The 16,401-nt window shown below is 45.0% G+C and overlaps 1 protein-coding gene across 1 annotated transcript in view; it reads left to right on the top strand.

The window, feature by feature from the left end:
* The window catches only part of trabd2a (TraB domain containing 2A), a 76,769-nt gene that overhangs the window by 27,134 nt on the left and 33,234 nt on the right, over nt 1–16,401 (top strand). Inside the window, exons 3-4 of the mRNA XM_034096307.1 lie at nt 2,879–3,025; nt 3,458–3,632. Of these exons, the coding sequence (XP_033952198.1) occupies nt 2,879–3,025; nt 3,458–3,632 (322 nt within the window). The remainder of the gene's footprint in view (nt 1–2,878; nt 3,026–3,457; nt 3,633–16,401) is intronic.

Raw genomic sequence — 16,401 nt, 5'->3', positions numbered from 1 at the left:
TTTCATTGACCATAACGTGACTTTAAAGGAACAGTGTGAGAGTGACAACAACTAACAAGAACATCTGACACAGGGCAAACAAATAAAAACCAATAAATGACACAATGAACACTAGTATAGTGTTTTTAGTATTGTTTAGGGTTTTTAGTCTGCTTTTTGGGTTGACATGTCTCACTTTTAATGATGCCGCTGCTGTGAAATGGGGCTCTAGTGCGTGCAGTTGATAAGTGGATATTAGTTCTAAACAGACTAATGATTTTTAGAAAGTGCACACTAGTTTTTAAAAGGAATTAATGTAACCTCTCCTCAGAGCTACTCCTCTAAGCATGCTCGCTACTTTTCTTGCAAATCCTCAGCTAAGCCAACACACTTGAGAGCGTGAGCAGCGAGCATTTCTTCAACCGAGCCGCTGAACACTCCAGATCTCCACATGTGGGAATCCGACTGTGATGATGTTTGCTCTGGATGCACACACCCACCCCACTCCATCTCAACAAGGGGGGACATTTCCATGACAAAGGACAATTATTGACTTTCATTGGCTCCGCTTGCTTTGATATCAGCAAGGGGTGTGTCTGTGTGTGCGTGCTGGAGGGGGGGCGGTTTGAAGGGGGCGAGCCGTGGAGGAGAAGCAGAAGAAACAGGGGGACCTGATGAAAGGGACCGAGTGGGAAAATGCACCCGCTGACCCACAGTGCACTAACAGAAGAGGAGGATCACAGCGCAAAGAAAGAAATCATTCATTAAGGCTTTCTTTCTTTCACTCCTCCTCGCTGCTCCTGTATCCTTCCTCACTTTCTTGCTTGTGTTTTCTTTCTTTCTATATTCCCATCCTTTAACCTTCCCCTCTCCCTTATTTTTTTCTTAACTTTTTTACTGATCCTCCCCCTCTCTCTTCCCCTCCTCCTCCCTTTACAGCCATAATTTAAGGGGCTGAAAGGCACGGCGAGCGGAGAAAGAGGAGAAGAGAGCTGAGAAAAAAAGGGGAGACCCTGCAGATGAGGGCCTTCCTTCACGGACGTGGCACAGATGTGAGGGTGTTTTTTGTGAAATGAGTCGGGGAGGGGCGGCAATCGGCTAATTTGCGTGGCATAAAGACGGGGTCCTTTTCATATGCAGAGCGCTACTTTGATGCGCGGCCGATGAAAGCTGGAGGGAGCGCAGGGTAGAGGAGAAGAGAGGGTGACGGAGGGGTCCTTTGTCCCCTGACAAGAAGGCATCTGCTCCAGGCTGCCCTCCTCTCCTCCTCTCCTCTGCCTCACCCAGGCTCCCACAATGGGCCAGCCGAGGGAGAATAGTGTAATCAGAGCACCTTAGAAAAAGCAGAACATGGAAAGAAGAAAAACAGCCGCTTGGGTTGGCCTGGTTGGTGTACGGGTATGCATATCAATACAGAATTCATTTGACAAAGATTTGAGAGAACACACACACACATTGAGGAATACGTACACAGATGCACACTGAATTGTCAAACATACTGTAGACACATTAACATAGTTCCAGAGCTGACAAAACACATCTTCACTTTGACTGATAGCTCCCATCGAGGAACAAATAAGCCATACAAACATTCCTCTTTTAAGGGACTCGACATCAATGGCTTGCAGGGTGAAAGGTGTGCGTGTGCGTGTGTGTGTGTGTGTGTGTGTGTGTGCGTGTGTGTGTGTGTGTGTGTGTGTGTGTGTGTGTGTGTGTGTGTGTGTGTGTGTGTGTGTGTGTGTGTGTGTGTGTGTGTGTGTGTGTGTGTGTGTGTGTGTGGATGGGTGGATGGGTGTGTGTATGGGTGGGTGTGTGGTAGAGGGATCAGAGGCGGGGCATGTGCTGAGGTGAGTGGCGGTGGTTTCTGTCTCAGGCTTCGCTGTGTGTAGAGGCCTTCAATGAGTGTGTTCATGTGTGTTTGTGTGCATGTATGCATATGTGTGTCCTCGCGGTGCTGATCACAGGCGGCAGGCTCACCGGGGCCTTCACACCAAACACTGGCCGATTTCACGCTCGCACAATAGGCTGAATCCCTCTGCAGCAGAGCGTAGAGGGTTTTTGGCAGGAAAGCCTTAAACTGTCTCCATTGCTGTAGTGATTAGTTTAGCAAATATTTTACCTGGTTAACTTCCTGTTTGGGCTTTGGTTTACTTTTAAAACTTTGATAAAAACATGTCTGAGATGTACGTACACATTTTAGCTATGATAACAGCGTGACTCAAGGGATGACAATGTTGTTTTTTTGGCAATGTCACTTTAGCCCCGACTGAAATATCTCAATAGCTATTGATCAGAGCGAGAACACATTTTGAAGAGTTGGTCCCAACATGAAAAACCCTACAGTCTTTGGTTATCCTCTGATACATTTGTGACTTTGAGTGAAATGTCTCTTCAAATATTGGATATATCCTGAAATTGTGTACCAGCATTGATGATCCCCTCAGAATTAGTTCCTTTGACTTTAATTTCCAAAATGTTTGTTCAGCGTCTTAATCAGGTCTAAAATGTATCCAATATTTACTAGGTCTGTATTAAATGTTTCACTGCAAATAGTCCTGCCTTAGTTTAGGAAGGATGAACAGCTTATCATCTTAGTCAAGTACCATTAAACTGCCGTGATGTACCGTAATTATTTGATCGGACAAAAATGTCTATTCTTCCTCAATCGTACACTATCATTTAACAGCCTGAAAAAAATTTGATTTATAAATGTGGTTGCTTTTGATGAAAGCTTGGCTATTTTAAAATGGAAGATTTGTGCATATGTGCAACAGGTCCTATGCACAAGTTTTGCTAATGCAAAAACTAAAAGGAAGTTTGTGAGGCCGGAGAGCCTTTGGGTCTCCCGTCATGGTTATAATAAATGGATAAATAACTGGTTCCTATTGTCTCCTTGTAGGTGATCTTTGCCCTGAACCAGACGTTACTACAGCAGGAGTCTTTGAGGGCCGGAAGCCTTCAGGTCCCCTACACCACCGAAGACCTCATCAGACACTACAACTGTGGAGACCTCAACTCCATCATCTTCAATCACGACACCTCACAGGTCAGTCTTACTTAATCTTGTGTGATGTAGCAGTGGACTTTAAATTCTTTCTCCCTAATTAATAAACTAAGAGTCATTTTGACCCTTTGACCCTTTGGAGTGTCCCAGTGACACGACCTTTGACCCTTTTCCTTCACCCCTCAACCCTCTGACCGACCCTTCATCCCCCACACCTCCTCCTACACCCAGCCTCTCTATACATCGCCAATTTGGTTCTTCTGTTCCTACTTGCCATGTCTTTCTCTCCATTATTTACCCATTCACCCTCCTAACAATCCTGTTGCACCTTCAGTTCAAATACACATTTTTGATTAATGTGTTTTTAGAATTAATTTGTCTTCGAATGAAAGACAAAACTAAAGGAATCTCCTCTCCTCCTTCCCCTTTTAACCTTCTCGGCTTAACCTGAACCATCCTCTCTGCACCCTGTAGGTCCCTAACTTCAACAATGTGACACTGCCACTCAGCGAGCAGGTGACCGCCCAGGAAATAGACAGCTACTTTCGACAGGAACTCATCTACAAGAGGAACGAGAGGATGGGGAACAGGGTCAAGGCACTGCTAGAGAATCACCCTGACAAGAGCTTCTTCTTCGCCTTTGGAGCAGGTTGGTGATCAATATTAAAATGCATAAAACAGAAACATTTCAGCTATCGACAGAGACATATGGGTCTTTATTTGTCTCTGTTCATCAAAGCAGTCGAGGAGATTACAACAACAAAATGGCTTAAATTCCTCTTTTTGTCAGGAGAGCACTTCTGCAAAGCAGAGCTTAACAACTGAGCAGCTTAACAGACTCATGGAGAGAAAGAGAAAACAGAGACAACTTAGAAAAGCGGAAACAGAGATGATGGCCTCAGAGTTGGTACTGGTTAATTCGCTTCTCTCTGTAATCTGAAAGGCAATACAGCTCCTTTCAGAAAATAGAATATAATTGAAATATACAATTAAAAGATATTTCCACAATCCAACTTTTCCTCATTGGATGGGACAAATACGAATATATGTCTTTTAAGATTCCACATCTCCCCCCAGTGCACTTTCTTACCTACTTTTATAACAAATTCCCATTTGTTGTGTTTTCCTTCTCATTGTTTGTTGATTCTGTTGATGTGCAGAATAAACTAAACTAGCCCAGACGAAACCAATGAATCTCCAGCTTTATCAGCTCTGGGTCCAAATAAAACAGAAACGGATGTGTCTATAGGGCAGAGGCTCAATAAAACCTAGTTTTTATCAGTTTATAGCTGTGCCGAAACAGACCACTGGTCTGTTTGAGTTCTTTTACACACTTTCAGAAATGTCGGTTCAATTCTTTGAATTCCTCTATAACTATGCAGCAAGCTCATAAGAGGCTGATAAGGGAGGATAAAGAGAGCAGATAACAGCAAAGACGATTCCAGAGAAGTTATTTACTTTAATCAATCAATCAATGTTTGTTTATATAGCCTAATATCACAAATGTTACATTTGTCTCAGTGGACTTCACAGTTTGTACAGAATATCAGTATGACAATACGACACCCTCTGTCCTTAGACCCTCACATCGTACAAGGAAAAACTTCCAGAGAAAACCCCACAGTTTAAAGGGAAAAATGGGAGAAACCTCAGGGAGAGCAACAGAGGAGGGATCCCTCTCCCAGGACGGACAGACGTGCAATAGATGCCGTGTGTAAATTGAAAAGATAATACATTTGCAACATAGGTAGTCCAGATGTTTGGAAATGCATGTGTGTATAATAGGAAGATGAATCCACGAGGATATCCATCCAGGATTTATGATCCAGGACCACAGCACAGCCACGACTCAAGATCCAGGGCTCGCGATCCAGGACACTGGACCGCAGCAACAGGATCATCCATGACTCCGGTTCCCGGCGTGTATAGACACCAAGAAAGAAATTTGGGGAAGCTGGGTTAATCGGAACATGAGAGTACACAGGTATAGACAGAGAGAAGGAAGAAGTAAGATGTCCCCCGACAAACTAAGCCTATATCAGCAAAACTAGGGGCTGAATCTAATCAGCCCTAACTACAAGCTTTATCAAAAAGGAAGGTCTTAAGCGCACTCTTAAAAACGGATAGGGTGTCTGCTGCCCGAACACAAACTGGAAGCTGATTCCACAAATGTGGAGCTTGATAAGAAAAGGCTCTGGCTCCCATTGTACTTTTAGAGACTCTAGGAACAACCAACAACCCTGCATTCTTGGAACACAATACCCTAGTAGGACAGTAGGGTATAATGAGTTATTTAAGGTAAGATGGCGCCTGCCCATTAAGGGCTTTGTAGGCGAGAAGAAGAATTTTAAATTCTATCCTTTGTTCTATAGGGAGCCAGTGTAAAGCAGCCAGAACAGGAGTAATGTGGTCCCTTTTTCTAACTCTGGTTAGTACACGAGCCGCAGCATTTTGAATCAGCTGAAGCGACTTGACTGACTTCTTGGTACACCCTGATAATAAAGAGTTACAATAATCCAGCCTTGAAGTAACAAATGCATGGACTAGTTTCTCTGCATCGTTTTGAGGCAAGATATGCCTGATTTTTGCAATGTTACGTAGATGGAAGTAGGCGGTCCTTGAAATTGATTTTATGTGGGCGTTAAAGGATAAATCCTGATCAAATATAACACCAAGATTCCTTACAGTCTCACTGGAGGCCAAATTAATGCCATCCATAGTTAGTATATCTTTAGATAATTTGTTTCGTAGATTCTTCGGGCCGAGTACAATAACTTCAGTTTTGGTCGTGTTTAACATCAAAAAGTTTAAGGTCATCCATGTTTTTAAGTCCTTGAGGCAGTCTTGAATTGTATTTAGATGATTAATTTCATCAGGCTTGATTGATAAATATAGTTGAGTATCATCCGCATAACAATGAAAATGTACAGAATTATTCCTTATAATATTGCCTAACGGAAGCATATATAATGTGAACAAAATAAGTCCGAGCACTGAGCCCTGTGGCACTCCATGGCTAACTTTGGTTTGCGTGGAAGATTCATCGTTGACACGTACAAACTGAGAGCGTTCAGATAGATAGGACCTAAACCAGCTTAAAGCAGTTCCCTGTATGCCAACTAAGTGCTCTAGTCTTTGCAATAGGATATCATGGTCGATAGCATCAAATGCAGCACTGAGATCGAGCAAGACAAGAATAGAGACAAGTCCTTTGTCTGAGGCTATTAGAATGTCATTTGTGACTTTAACCAGAGCTGTCTCTGTACTATGATGTGTTCTAAAGCCAGACTGAAAATCTTCAAATAAATCATTGTTTTTTAAGTAATCACATAACTGTTTTGCGACCGCTTTCTCAAGAAATTTTGAGAGGAACGGAAGATTAGAAATACCGTAGGTCTGTAGTTGGCTAGAACCTCTGGATCGAGGTTGTGCTTTTTTAAAATTGATTTTTAACACTTTCTTTATTGTTTAAGCATACATAGACAATATATAAGACAGTACACAAACATCCACAAGACATACCAAATTAAAGTACATTACAAGTCACATAAATAAAACAAATAAATTAAATTAACTTCACAAACACGTGGGTAGGCTAAGTAAGGAAATATACAAACATGAAGGCAGATAAGAAAGGCTTTTATCCTTCTCCCAGCAGAGGAACATTAATCATCTCCAATTTCCTGACCCAGAGTACTCTCTAGATCCGCATGTTCCAGATATTTAAGGAAAGGGCCCCATACTTTTTTTAAATAGTTCTTGTTTTCCTTTAATTGAATAGGTTATTTTCTCCAATGAGACACATGCAGACAGTTCTTTTAGCCATTTGCCAATACTTGGACTGTTAACATTTGTCCATGAAAGTGTTATCATGCGTGTTGCCTGCAGCAGACATACATTTAAAAAGATTTGTTCTCTCTTCCTTATGTTGTGTTCTTTTGGATAACACCCTAACAAAAAAAACTTGGGCTCCATGATTAACTGCAATGATAACATCTCTTCTATCATACATTTTACCTCTTCCCAAAACGTTTTTATCTTGGTACACTCCCAAACACAATGAAAGAATGTTCCCTTAGATTGTCCACATTTAAAACATAAGTCCGGGATATTACCATTACATTTGTTTAGCTTTTCTGGGGTAATATATGTACGCATCAGCCAGTTATATTGTAAGAGCTTAAGACGGGTATTCGCTGTTTGTGATTGAGCTTTCTTACAGGCACCTTCCCACTCATCAATCAAAATGTCTTCCTGAAAATCCTCCTTCCAATTCCTAAGTTTAGCTTCGGGTGACTCAGGGGAGCCAGATATAAGCAAGTTATAAAGTGCAGAAATGAGTTTTCCCCCCCTACAGTCCTTTAACATTATTTTCTCTTGGTGAGTATGGAGGTATAGTTAATAATTGTTTTTGGTTTGCTCCAATATAGCTTCTGATTTGTAAGAAATTGAAAAAAAGTTTCCATGAAATGTTGTGCTTATTTGCAAACTCCTCAAACAACATCAGATTATCATCATTGAGCCTATATAGATCTTGAATTTTCTGTACCCCCTTATCTGACCAAATCTTAAACCCATTATCAGCTCTGCCTGGAATGAAGTCATAATTTCCCCAAATTGGACTAAAACGTGAGAGAGAGAGGTTCGCCCAAGTACTTCCTTACTTCATGCAAGACTCTGGTCATATTCCTAGTAATAGGGTTAGTGTTTTTTTTTAAAGTTTCTTCACATTAGCTGAGTACAAATACATGGGAAGAGGTAAATCTAAAAATTGGGTCTCCATCTCTCTCCAGACCGGGGGATTGTCGTTTGTAAAATAAAACATAATAGTCCTTAACTGAGTTGCCCAGTAGTACCAGAGAGGATTAGGACAAACAAGGCCCCCTCTAACATAGGGCATATACAGGAGGGCCAAGCGCAGGCGGGCTCGTTTGTTGCTCCACAGAAAATTCAAAAATAATTTCCTTAACTTTGAAAATAAGTTTGGAGGAGGAGGCATGGGGATATTTTGGAATAGATACAGCAACTTGGGGAGTATGTTCATTTTTAATATATTAATTCTCCCAATTAAAGAGATCGGCAAAAGCTTCCATCTATCAATTGTGCTTGTAATTGATTCCATAATAGGATCGTAATTAGAATTCACCACATCTGTTATATTGGGCACTATTTTTACACCCAAATATGTAAAATGCTCCGCAACTTTAAACTGGGAGACTGATGCAGTCGGACTACTTCTCTCTTTGGAGTTTAATAACAATGTGGAAGATTTGGAATGATTAATTTTGTAACCAGATAATTCACCAAATGTTTCTATCACTTCTAATAATACTGGAATTGATCTATCCAAGTCCCTGAGAAACACGATGACGTCATCACATCAGCATATAAAGCTACACGGTGGTCCGTTTGACCTATAGTTATACCATGAGATCTGTGGATGAGACCGAATAGCTATGGCCAGCGGTTCTATTGCCATTATAAACAGAAGTGGTGATAGAGGACACCCCTGACGGCATCCCTTGTGAATCTTAATTGATTGATTGATAATTAATTATTTGTAAGTATTTCTGCCACAGGGTCAGTGTATAACAATTTAACCCATTTACAAAAATTGTTACCACATCCAAAGCGTTTGAGGATATCAAAAAGATATGTCCATTCGATCCTATCGAATGCCTTCTCGGCATCCAACGACAAGAGAGCAGTATCTGGCATGTCATTTTGACTATGCAGAATGTTCAGTACCCTCCTGACATTATGAAACCCTTGGCGTCCCTTAATAAACCCATTCTGATCTTCCTTAATTATCCCTGGGAGCAGGCCTTCCAGCCTTTTCGCAAGGATTTTACATAACACCTTTACATCCGAGTTAAGAAGGCTTATTGGTCTTAGATTTTCGCATCTATTGCAGGGTTTACCTGGTGTTGGTAACAATGTAATCAAGGCTTCTCTCAGTGATGGCGGAAGGACTTCATTTTTAAAAGATTCTAACAACATATTTAAGAGGGGAGATTGTATTTTATATTTGAACTTTTTGTAGATATCTATGGGTAAGCCATCTAGTCCTGCAGCTTTCCCAGATTTCATGTTATCAATTGCATTAGAGATCTCTTCAAGTGATAATTCCCCTTCCAAACTAGGTCTGATTTCAGCTGGGATACTCAGTATATTGAGAGAGTCTAAGAAGTTATTTTGACGCGTCAGATCTGAATTTGTGTCAGAGTCGTATCGTTTTTCATAGACATTTTTAAAAGCCTCATTTATTTCTAAAGGATCAACTATATTATCTCCCTAGTTATTCTGTGTTGACGTAATAGATCTTTCAATTTGTAATTGTTTAATGCGCCACGCTAATATCTTTCCAGGCTTCTCTCCTTGATCGTAAAATGTTTGTTTGAGTCTTAGTAGACTTGCCACTGCTTTAGAAGCTGATAATTCATTATACTGTGACCTCAGTACTAGCAGTTCTTGTTGTAATTTAGGGCAGGGTTTCTGAAAGGCCTCACTCTCCAGGGTTTTTATTTTTGATTCCAATATTGTCATTTTCTGACGAGCTTTTTTGAATTTAGAGCTTGTGTAGTTGATAATTTGGCCTCTAATAAATGCTTTAAAAGCTTCCCATTTTATAGATAATGATGTTTCCGATGTATTTGTCTCAAAAATATAAATCAATTTGTTTGCCAAGATACGTGACAAAATCTGAGTCTTCTAACCATTTTTGTTGAAAACGCCAGTTAGAAGGATCTCTCACCAGCCTTGAGTCTACATAAAGCAGTGAGTTTGGTGCATGATCCGAAATAAGGATTCCATCATAAGTGCCGTCTTTGATTTTAGAACCCAAATTTGCTGATATCAAAAAGTAATCAATACGGGAATAAGATTTGTAAGAAGCAGAGTAGCAAGAATACTCTACAGCCTCAGGCTTTAATTCTCTCCAGATGTCCTTTAAATTAAAATCTTTCATAATACTAAGTAAGACTTCCCTGCTTTTGATGTGTGATTTATCTATGCCCCCTAACCGATCCTTTGTTGGATCCAATACACAATTAAAATCCCCTGCTATGATGTAATTACCAGTAAATGTTGAGAGCGTATAAAACAGGTCTCTAAAAAACTTTGGATCATCATTATTGGGGGCATATACATGAACTAAATTCAAGTTCTCATTCATAACACTCTGTTCGATGTCTCACTATGGGATGCGCCTCATCGCGTAGCAAACAGAAGCATCAATCTCATTACGCCAATCCTGATTGGCTGGTGATCTTGACGTCAGCGTCAGGGAATTCACCCCCTATAAGTAGCTTGCGCCACGACGCATGCGTCATTCAAACACCTCTTCTCGCTTCAGAGCACATCTCTATAGTAGCCGGACAAGCTTAACGGTCCACAGACTGAACCCAAATATCCATTTCGGTCGACGGGCGCTCGCCGGCTACTCCTTCTGCTTTGCAGGAAGACAGTAATACTAATGCCAGTTAGTATTAAAATCGACCTCGCCCTTCTCTTCCCCGGAAAGTAAGGTAGGTCTGATTTTTTTAAGCTAGCAACACACCTGTTGCTAGCTCGCTCCCTCACTATCAACACCACGGTAGCGAGGACGTTTTTTCTTTTCTCTTCTCCACGGAGGAAGAAAGGATTAAAGGAGCATACTGTCACACCAGTCAGTATTCTCCGGGAATAAAAGACCCACACCGTCCTTTTCTCCGGATTAAGGACAGGGTGGTAACATCTTTTTTCTCGAACAGGCGAACAAGATGGACGCCTCTCTCCCTCACACCAGAGGAGTCAGGGACTCGGTGGCTCGACTCTGCGGCTGCGGGTTGAAGATCTCGGGCGCAGACACACACCAGGTCTGCTCGTCCTGCCTCGGGCTGGAACACGCCCGAGGCGTGAAGAGAGTGAAGAGCCTCCGCCGACGGCTAGCACACCAAGCTAGCCTGTCGGAGCAGGACCCCCCCATGTCCACTGACCCGCCGGCCGGCAGTCAAGACACGGGGAGTCCGCCGCAGAGAGTGAACCCCTCTCCGTGTCGGTCTGGGGCTCATTATCTGCGATGGCTACAGAACCGGAATCCCGCGCCCTGGCAGGCCGGGACCCGGTGACGGCAAGACACGCGGGAACGGGACCCCACGCTTTACCGAGCTGGGGCTCCCGGTTAGACCTCACCATGGTCTCACCGCGGAGGATGTCCTCGAGCTGGACTACGATGAGGACGATGAGGACGAAGAGGACGCCTTGGCGTTCCTCCTGTCCGAGTCGGATGAACAGGAAGAGGACGACGAAGAGGCAACTCCTTCCGGTCTTCCCGGAGATCTTGGATGAGGTGTCGGTCTCGTGGAGAGACCGGCCCTTCAGCAACAAGGTCCCAATCCAGGGTGCCTCCTCCCTAGACTGTGACGGAATGGAGAAGCTCGGCCTGCTCCGCATACCGCCCATGGAACCGCTGGTAGCGGCCCACCTCCTACCGAGGATGGGCCCGTCACCAAGCAGGAACCCCACGCTGCCAGCAAAGTCGGACCGATTTCAGTCGACAATGACTGAACAGTCCTACAAAGCTGCAGTGTTGTCCGCCAGGGCCCTGAATGTGTCCTCGCTGCTAACCGCTTACCAAGCGGAGCTCTGCGAGGACCTGTCGGGTAACCCGGAGGCAGCCACTCTGGACGAGATGGCAGCGGTCACGGACATTTGTCTCTGTGTCCAACGCTGCGCCGTCCAAGCCACGGGCAAGGCAATGGGGATCATGGTGGTGCAGGAAAGAGCGAGATGGCTCAACCTCACCAACCTCCCAGACCGGGAAAAGGAGGATGTGCTGGATATGCCCATCGTTCCCGAGGGAATTTTCGGCTCCGCTCTCGCCTCCATGCAAAGGAGGTGTGAGTCGAAAAAGAAGGAGGACGAGGCACTCCACCTCTGCCTCCCTCAAAGGGTCCAGCCGCTGCCTTCGCAGCAGCAGTCCTTCGCAGCAGCAGTCCTTCGCAGCAGCAGTCCTTCGCCCAAGCTGCTTCGAACCCTGCTCGGTTTAAAGCACCGAAGACGCAGAGGTCGCAGCCCGCCCGAGTCCCCAACACAGGCTGGAGACGAGGGCGAGCTGGCCTAGAAAATCTACGGTTCCGGCTGCAGCTCAGCCGCAGCCAACCCAGAATTTCGGCCAGCAGTCGAGGAAGAAGAAGTGAGTGGCGTGACAGCCCCTCCTTCTCCTCTCTGTGACAGAGCTGGAAGTCCACGGTTCCCCAGCTCTAAATGTGTTCCTGCCGCCTCGAGAGATGCCTCAACACCATCCTCAAGTCCGCACAAACACATGTCACACATTGGTTGATTTTTCTGTCATAAAACATTTGCCGCTGACCCATCCAGGCTTCAGGCCAAGGGTGCAGCTCAAAAAAAATGAAAAGAAAAACAATAAAACCAATAAACAGCCCGTCAACTGTCCTCCTTCTGAGAGCAGCTACGGCATCTCTCAAAAGGCGGATTACAAGCAGGTCTGTGAAGGCACCACCGCCACGCGCATGCGCAGTGCCGGCTGGGGCTTTAAGGGCACCACCGTCACGCGCATGCGCAGTGCCGGCTGGGGTTGTGAAGGCACCACCGTCATGCGCATGCGCAGTGTCGGTAGGGATTGTCGAAAAGGGGCACCACTGTGTTCAGACACTAGAGGGCCCCATAACACAACAAATAGAGACTCAGAGGGGAAGAGATGTGACATCTCCACTGGCTCTAAGGAGCATGCAGTGGAAGATGCTCACATCATCTGCTTGGGTTTTCAAGACAGTAACACGGGGCTACAGACTCCAATTCGCTGTCACCCCCCCTCACTTCTCGGGCATTCTGCATTCGCAGGCCCGAGGAGAGTCAGCCCACATTCTGGAGAGAGAGATTCTCTCACTCCTAGAAAAGAGGGCTATATCTATTGTACCCGCCGAGCAGAGTCAGGGCGGCTTCTATTCCAAGTACTTCCTCGTTCCCAAATGGGGAGGGAACGGAATTCGGCCAATACTTGATTTGAGGGCTCTGAACAGATATCTAAAAAGATATAAGTTCAGAATGCTCACTCACACATCTCTGCTGCGGCTCGTGCGACAAGACGACTGGTTTACATCAGTCGACCTGAAAGATGCATATTTCCACATCCCAGTATATTACCCACACAGGAAATATCTGAGATTTGCATTTCAGGGGATCTGTTATGAATACAGAGTACTCCCCTTCGGTCTGTCTCTCAGTCCAAGGGTGTTTGTACGATGTACGGAAGCCGCGATAGCCCCGTTAAGACAACAGGGTATTCGCCTGGCGACCTACCTGGACGACTGGCTGCTTCTCGCACAGTCGTAGCAGGAGGCTGTTACGCAGACAAATGTCCTCGTAAAGCACCTGCTCAACCTGGGTTTCATAATAAACACAGAGAAGAGCATGTTGTGCCCCATGCAGACTATACTCTTCCTGGGTTTACGCCTGAACTCGGTGCCCTTTCCAGCCCGCCTGTCAGCGGAAAGAGTGAAAGCTTTCAGAGCTTGTCTCGCTCTTTTCCAGCTGCGCAAACATGTTCTCTTCAGATCATGCCTGCGATTGCTGGGGCTCATGGCGTCAGCCATCCTGGTCGTACGACTGGGACGCTTACACATGAGGGAGTTTCAGCGCTGGGTGGCCGCCCTTAAACTAAACTAGAGTGATGGTTACTGTGAAATGTGTAATGGCACTGCGCCACTGGCTGCACCCGACTTTTCTAGTACGAGGTGTGCCTATGGGTGCTGTCCTTTCACGGAAAGTGGTCACCACGGACGCATGTCTGACAGGTTGGGGAGGTATGTATGAAGGTCGCCCGGTGAGGGGTCTCTGGAGCAGAGACCTCCAGCGGGCGCACATAAATTACCTGGAGCTTTTAGCGGTGTTTCTCACCCTAAAACGCTTTCTGCCTTTCCTCAGGGGACATCACGTCCTCGTGAGGACAGACAATACGACCACAATATCGTATATTAACCGCCATGGGGGTTTGCGTTCTCTCCAGTTACACACACTGGCGCGCAACCTTATCCTATGGAGCGGTAGACGTCTCTTCTCCCTGAGAGCGACGCACGTACCGGGAGTGATGAACCTCGGGGCAAATCTACTGTCCAGAGGTGCACCACTTTATGCAGACTGGACTCTGCATCCAAGGATTGTGAGCCAGCTGTGGGTGCGTTAGCCGCGGTGGATCTGTTCGCATCGAAAGACAATGCTCAGTGTCAGCTGTTCTTTTCGATGCACGATCTAAATGCACCGTTAGGCGTGGATGCAATCACGCACGATTGGCCCCCGGGCCTTCTGTACGCGTTCCCACCCCTGGCTCTGATACCCCCAACTCTGGCCAGAGTGAGAGAGCAACGCCACACACTTATTCTGATAGCTCCGCACTGGCCAGCTATGTACTGGCTAGCGGAGATATATCAGCTGCTGTGCGGGCAGCCATGGCAGCTCCCACTATGCAGGGACATACTGTCCCAAGCGGGGGGGGGGGCGATCTTTCACCCACACCCAGAGCGCTTGGCTCTATGGGCTTGGCCCGTGAGTGGTACAATTTGAATACAGTATGACATGAAGCTGACCCTGGCAGCTGCCAAGCGAGCCAGTGGCACTCATGCGCTATCTGTACAGTCTTCGCCCCAGGGCAAACAGAGTGTGGTTGAAGCCCAACCCTGCCTTTATCTTAAGGCGGTTGGTTCAGGTACCACATTTGACATTAAGGCATCCTCCCCGCCACTGTATTCCTCCGGGGAACAGCGGCCGGATTTGCCGTGTCCAGCCCGTGCTTTACGCACGTACAGGGACAGATCAAGGGTGCTTCGTCATAATGACCAAACCCTTTGTGTCCTGGGCTAACCCTTATAAGGGCAAGCCTGTTACTAAGCAACGGCTCTCTCACTGGTTTGTGGAAGCAATTGCTTTGGGGCCCATACGAGTCAGAGTTCGCAGGCACCCTCGGGTCCGCGAGCTCTTTCGACTCAGGGTCTGGCTGCATCCTGGGCTCTGTCCAGGATGCAATTTCCCATAGTGAGACATCGAACGGAGTGTTATGAATGAGAACTATAGGTTACTTATGTAACCCCAGGACTCAGAGTAACATGAAGTGAGATGTCTCACCAGACGGCCCTCCTTGCTATGGTGAAGCGAGAAGAGGTGCTTATTTTGAATGACGCATGCGTCGTGGCGCAAGCTACTTATAGGGGGTGAATTCCCTGACGCTGACGTCAAGATCACCAGCCAATCAGGATTGGCATAATGAGATTGATGCTTCTGTTTGCTCCGCGATGAGGCGCATCCCATAGTGAGACATCTCACTTCATGTTACTCTGAGTACTGGGGTTACGTAGGTAACCTATAGTTCTCTGTTAGTAGAGTACCCTGAACAATTAAGTATCTACCAGCCTTGTCCTTGATTAGATTTTTTACCTGAAATGGTACTGATTTATGAATTAGCGTCATAACATCCCTAGCCTGAGTAGAAAATGTTGCTGAATACACACATCCCACCCACCTCCTCCTAATCTAATATCATCCTTTGGAAATAAATGTGTCTCCTGCAAAAAAACTATTTTAGATTGCAGACTTTTAACTCTATTCATAACCTGTTTCATTTTTTTAAGTTTTTGAAGGCCCCTGCAATTCCAGGAAGTACTTTTAACCTCCACACCCTGCGACATGACTTTTGACACAGATTATGTTACCCACATGTACATACATTTTTATTTTATTTTTTAAAAACATTAAGAAACATAACACGGATGTTCCAAACCACATCCAAACCTGTAAACCTTTACCCCCTTTCCCGAATGCGTCCAACCTAATGGGCCGCCCCCCCCTCCTCATGTTGACACTTCTTCTTATGGCTGACAGTCACTGTACTCTTACAGTCTAGTCTAGTAACAGTACTTCAAAAGTTACTAAGAAATGTTCGGATAAAGCAGGATTATGCGGTTCGACTAATAGTTGCTCATTTTCAATACCATAAGTCAGAACAAGGTAGAGAGTGTGATTATAGCAGTGGGTTGGTTTATTTACACTCTGACAGAAACCAACAGAATCTAATATAGAGTTAAATGCAACAGTAAGGCTATTTTTATCATCGTCAACATGAATATTAAAGTCACCTACGATAATTACTTTATCTGTTTTAAGAACCAAAGTTGATAAAAACTCAGAGAATTCTGATAAGAATTCTGAATAAGGACCTGGTGCACGGTATACTGTAACAAATAAGATTGGCTGCAAAGTTTTCCAGGTCGGATGCGTAAGACTAAAAACAAGGCTTTCAAAGGAGGTATAATTACATTTTGGTTTAGTATTGATAAGTAAACTTGAGTCAAAGAATGCTGCAACTCCACCTCCTCGGCCTGTGCCTCGGGCAATATGAGTATTGATATGGCTGGGTGGAGTGGCCT

Source organism: Pseudochaenichthys georgianus, chromosome 12 (assembly GCF_902827115.2).
Source record: "Pseudochaenichthys georgianus chromosome 12, fPseGeo1.2, whole genome shotgun sequence".
In the NCBI taxonomy this organism is placed as follows: domain Eukaryota; kingdom Metazoa; phylum Chordata; class Actinopteri; order Perciformes; family Channichthyidae; genus Pseudochaenichthys; species Pseudochaenichthys georgianus.
The sequence above is the reverse complement of the archived record's forward strand: the minus strand, read 5'-3'. Positions and strand labels throughout refer to the sequence as shown.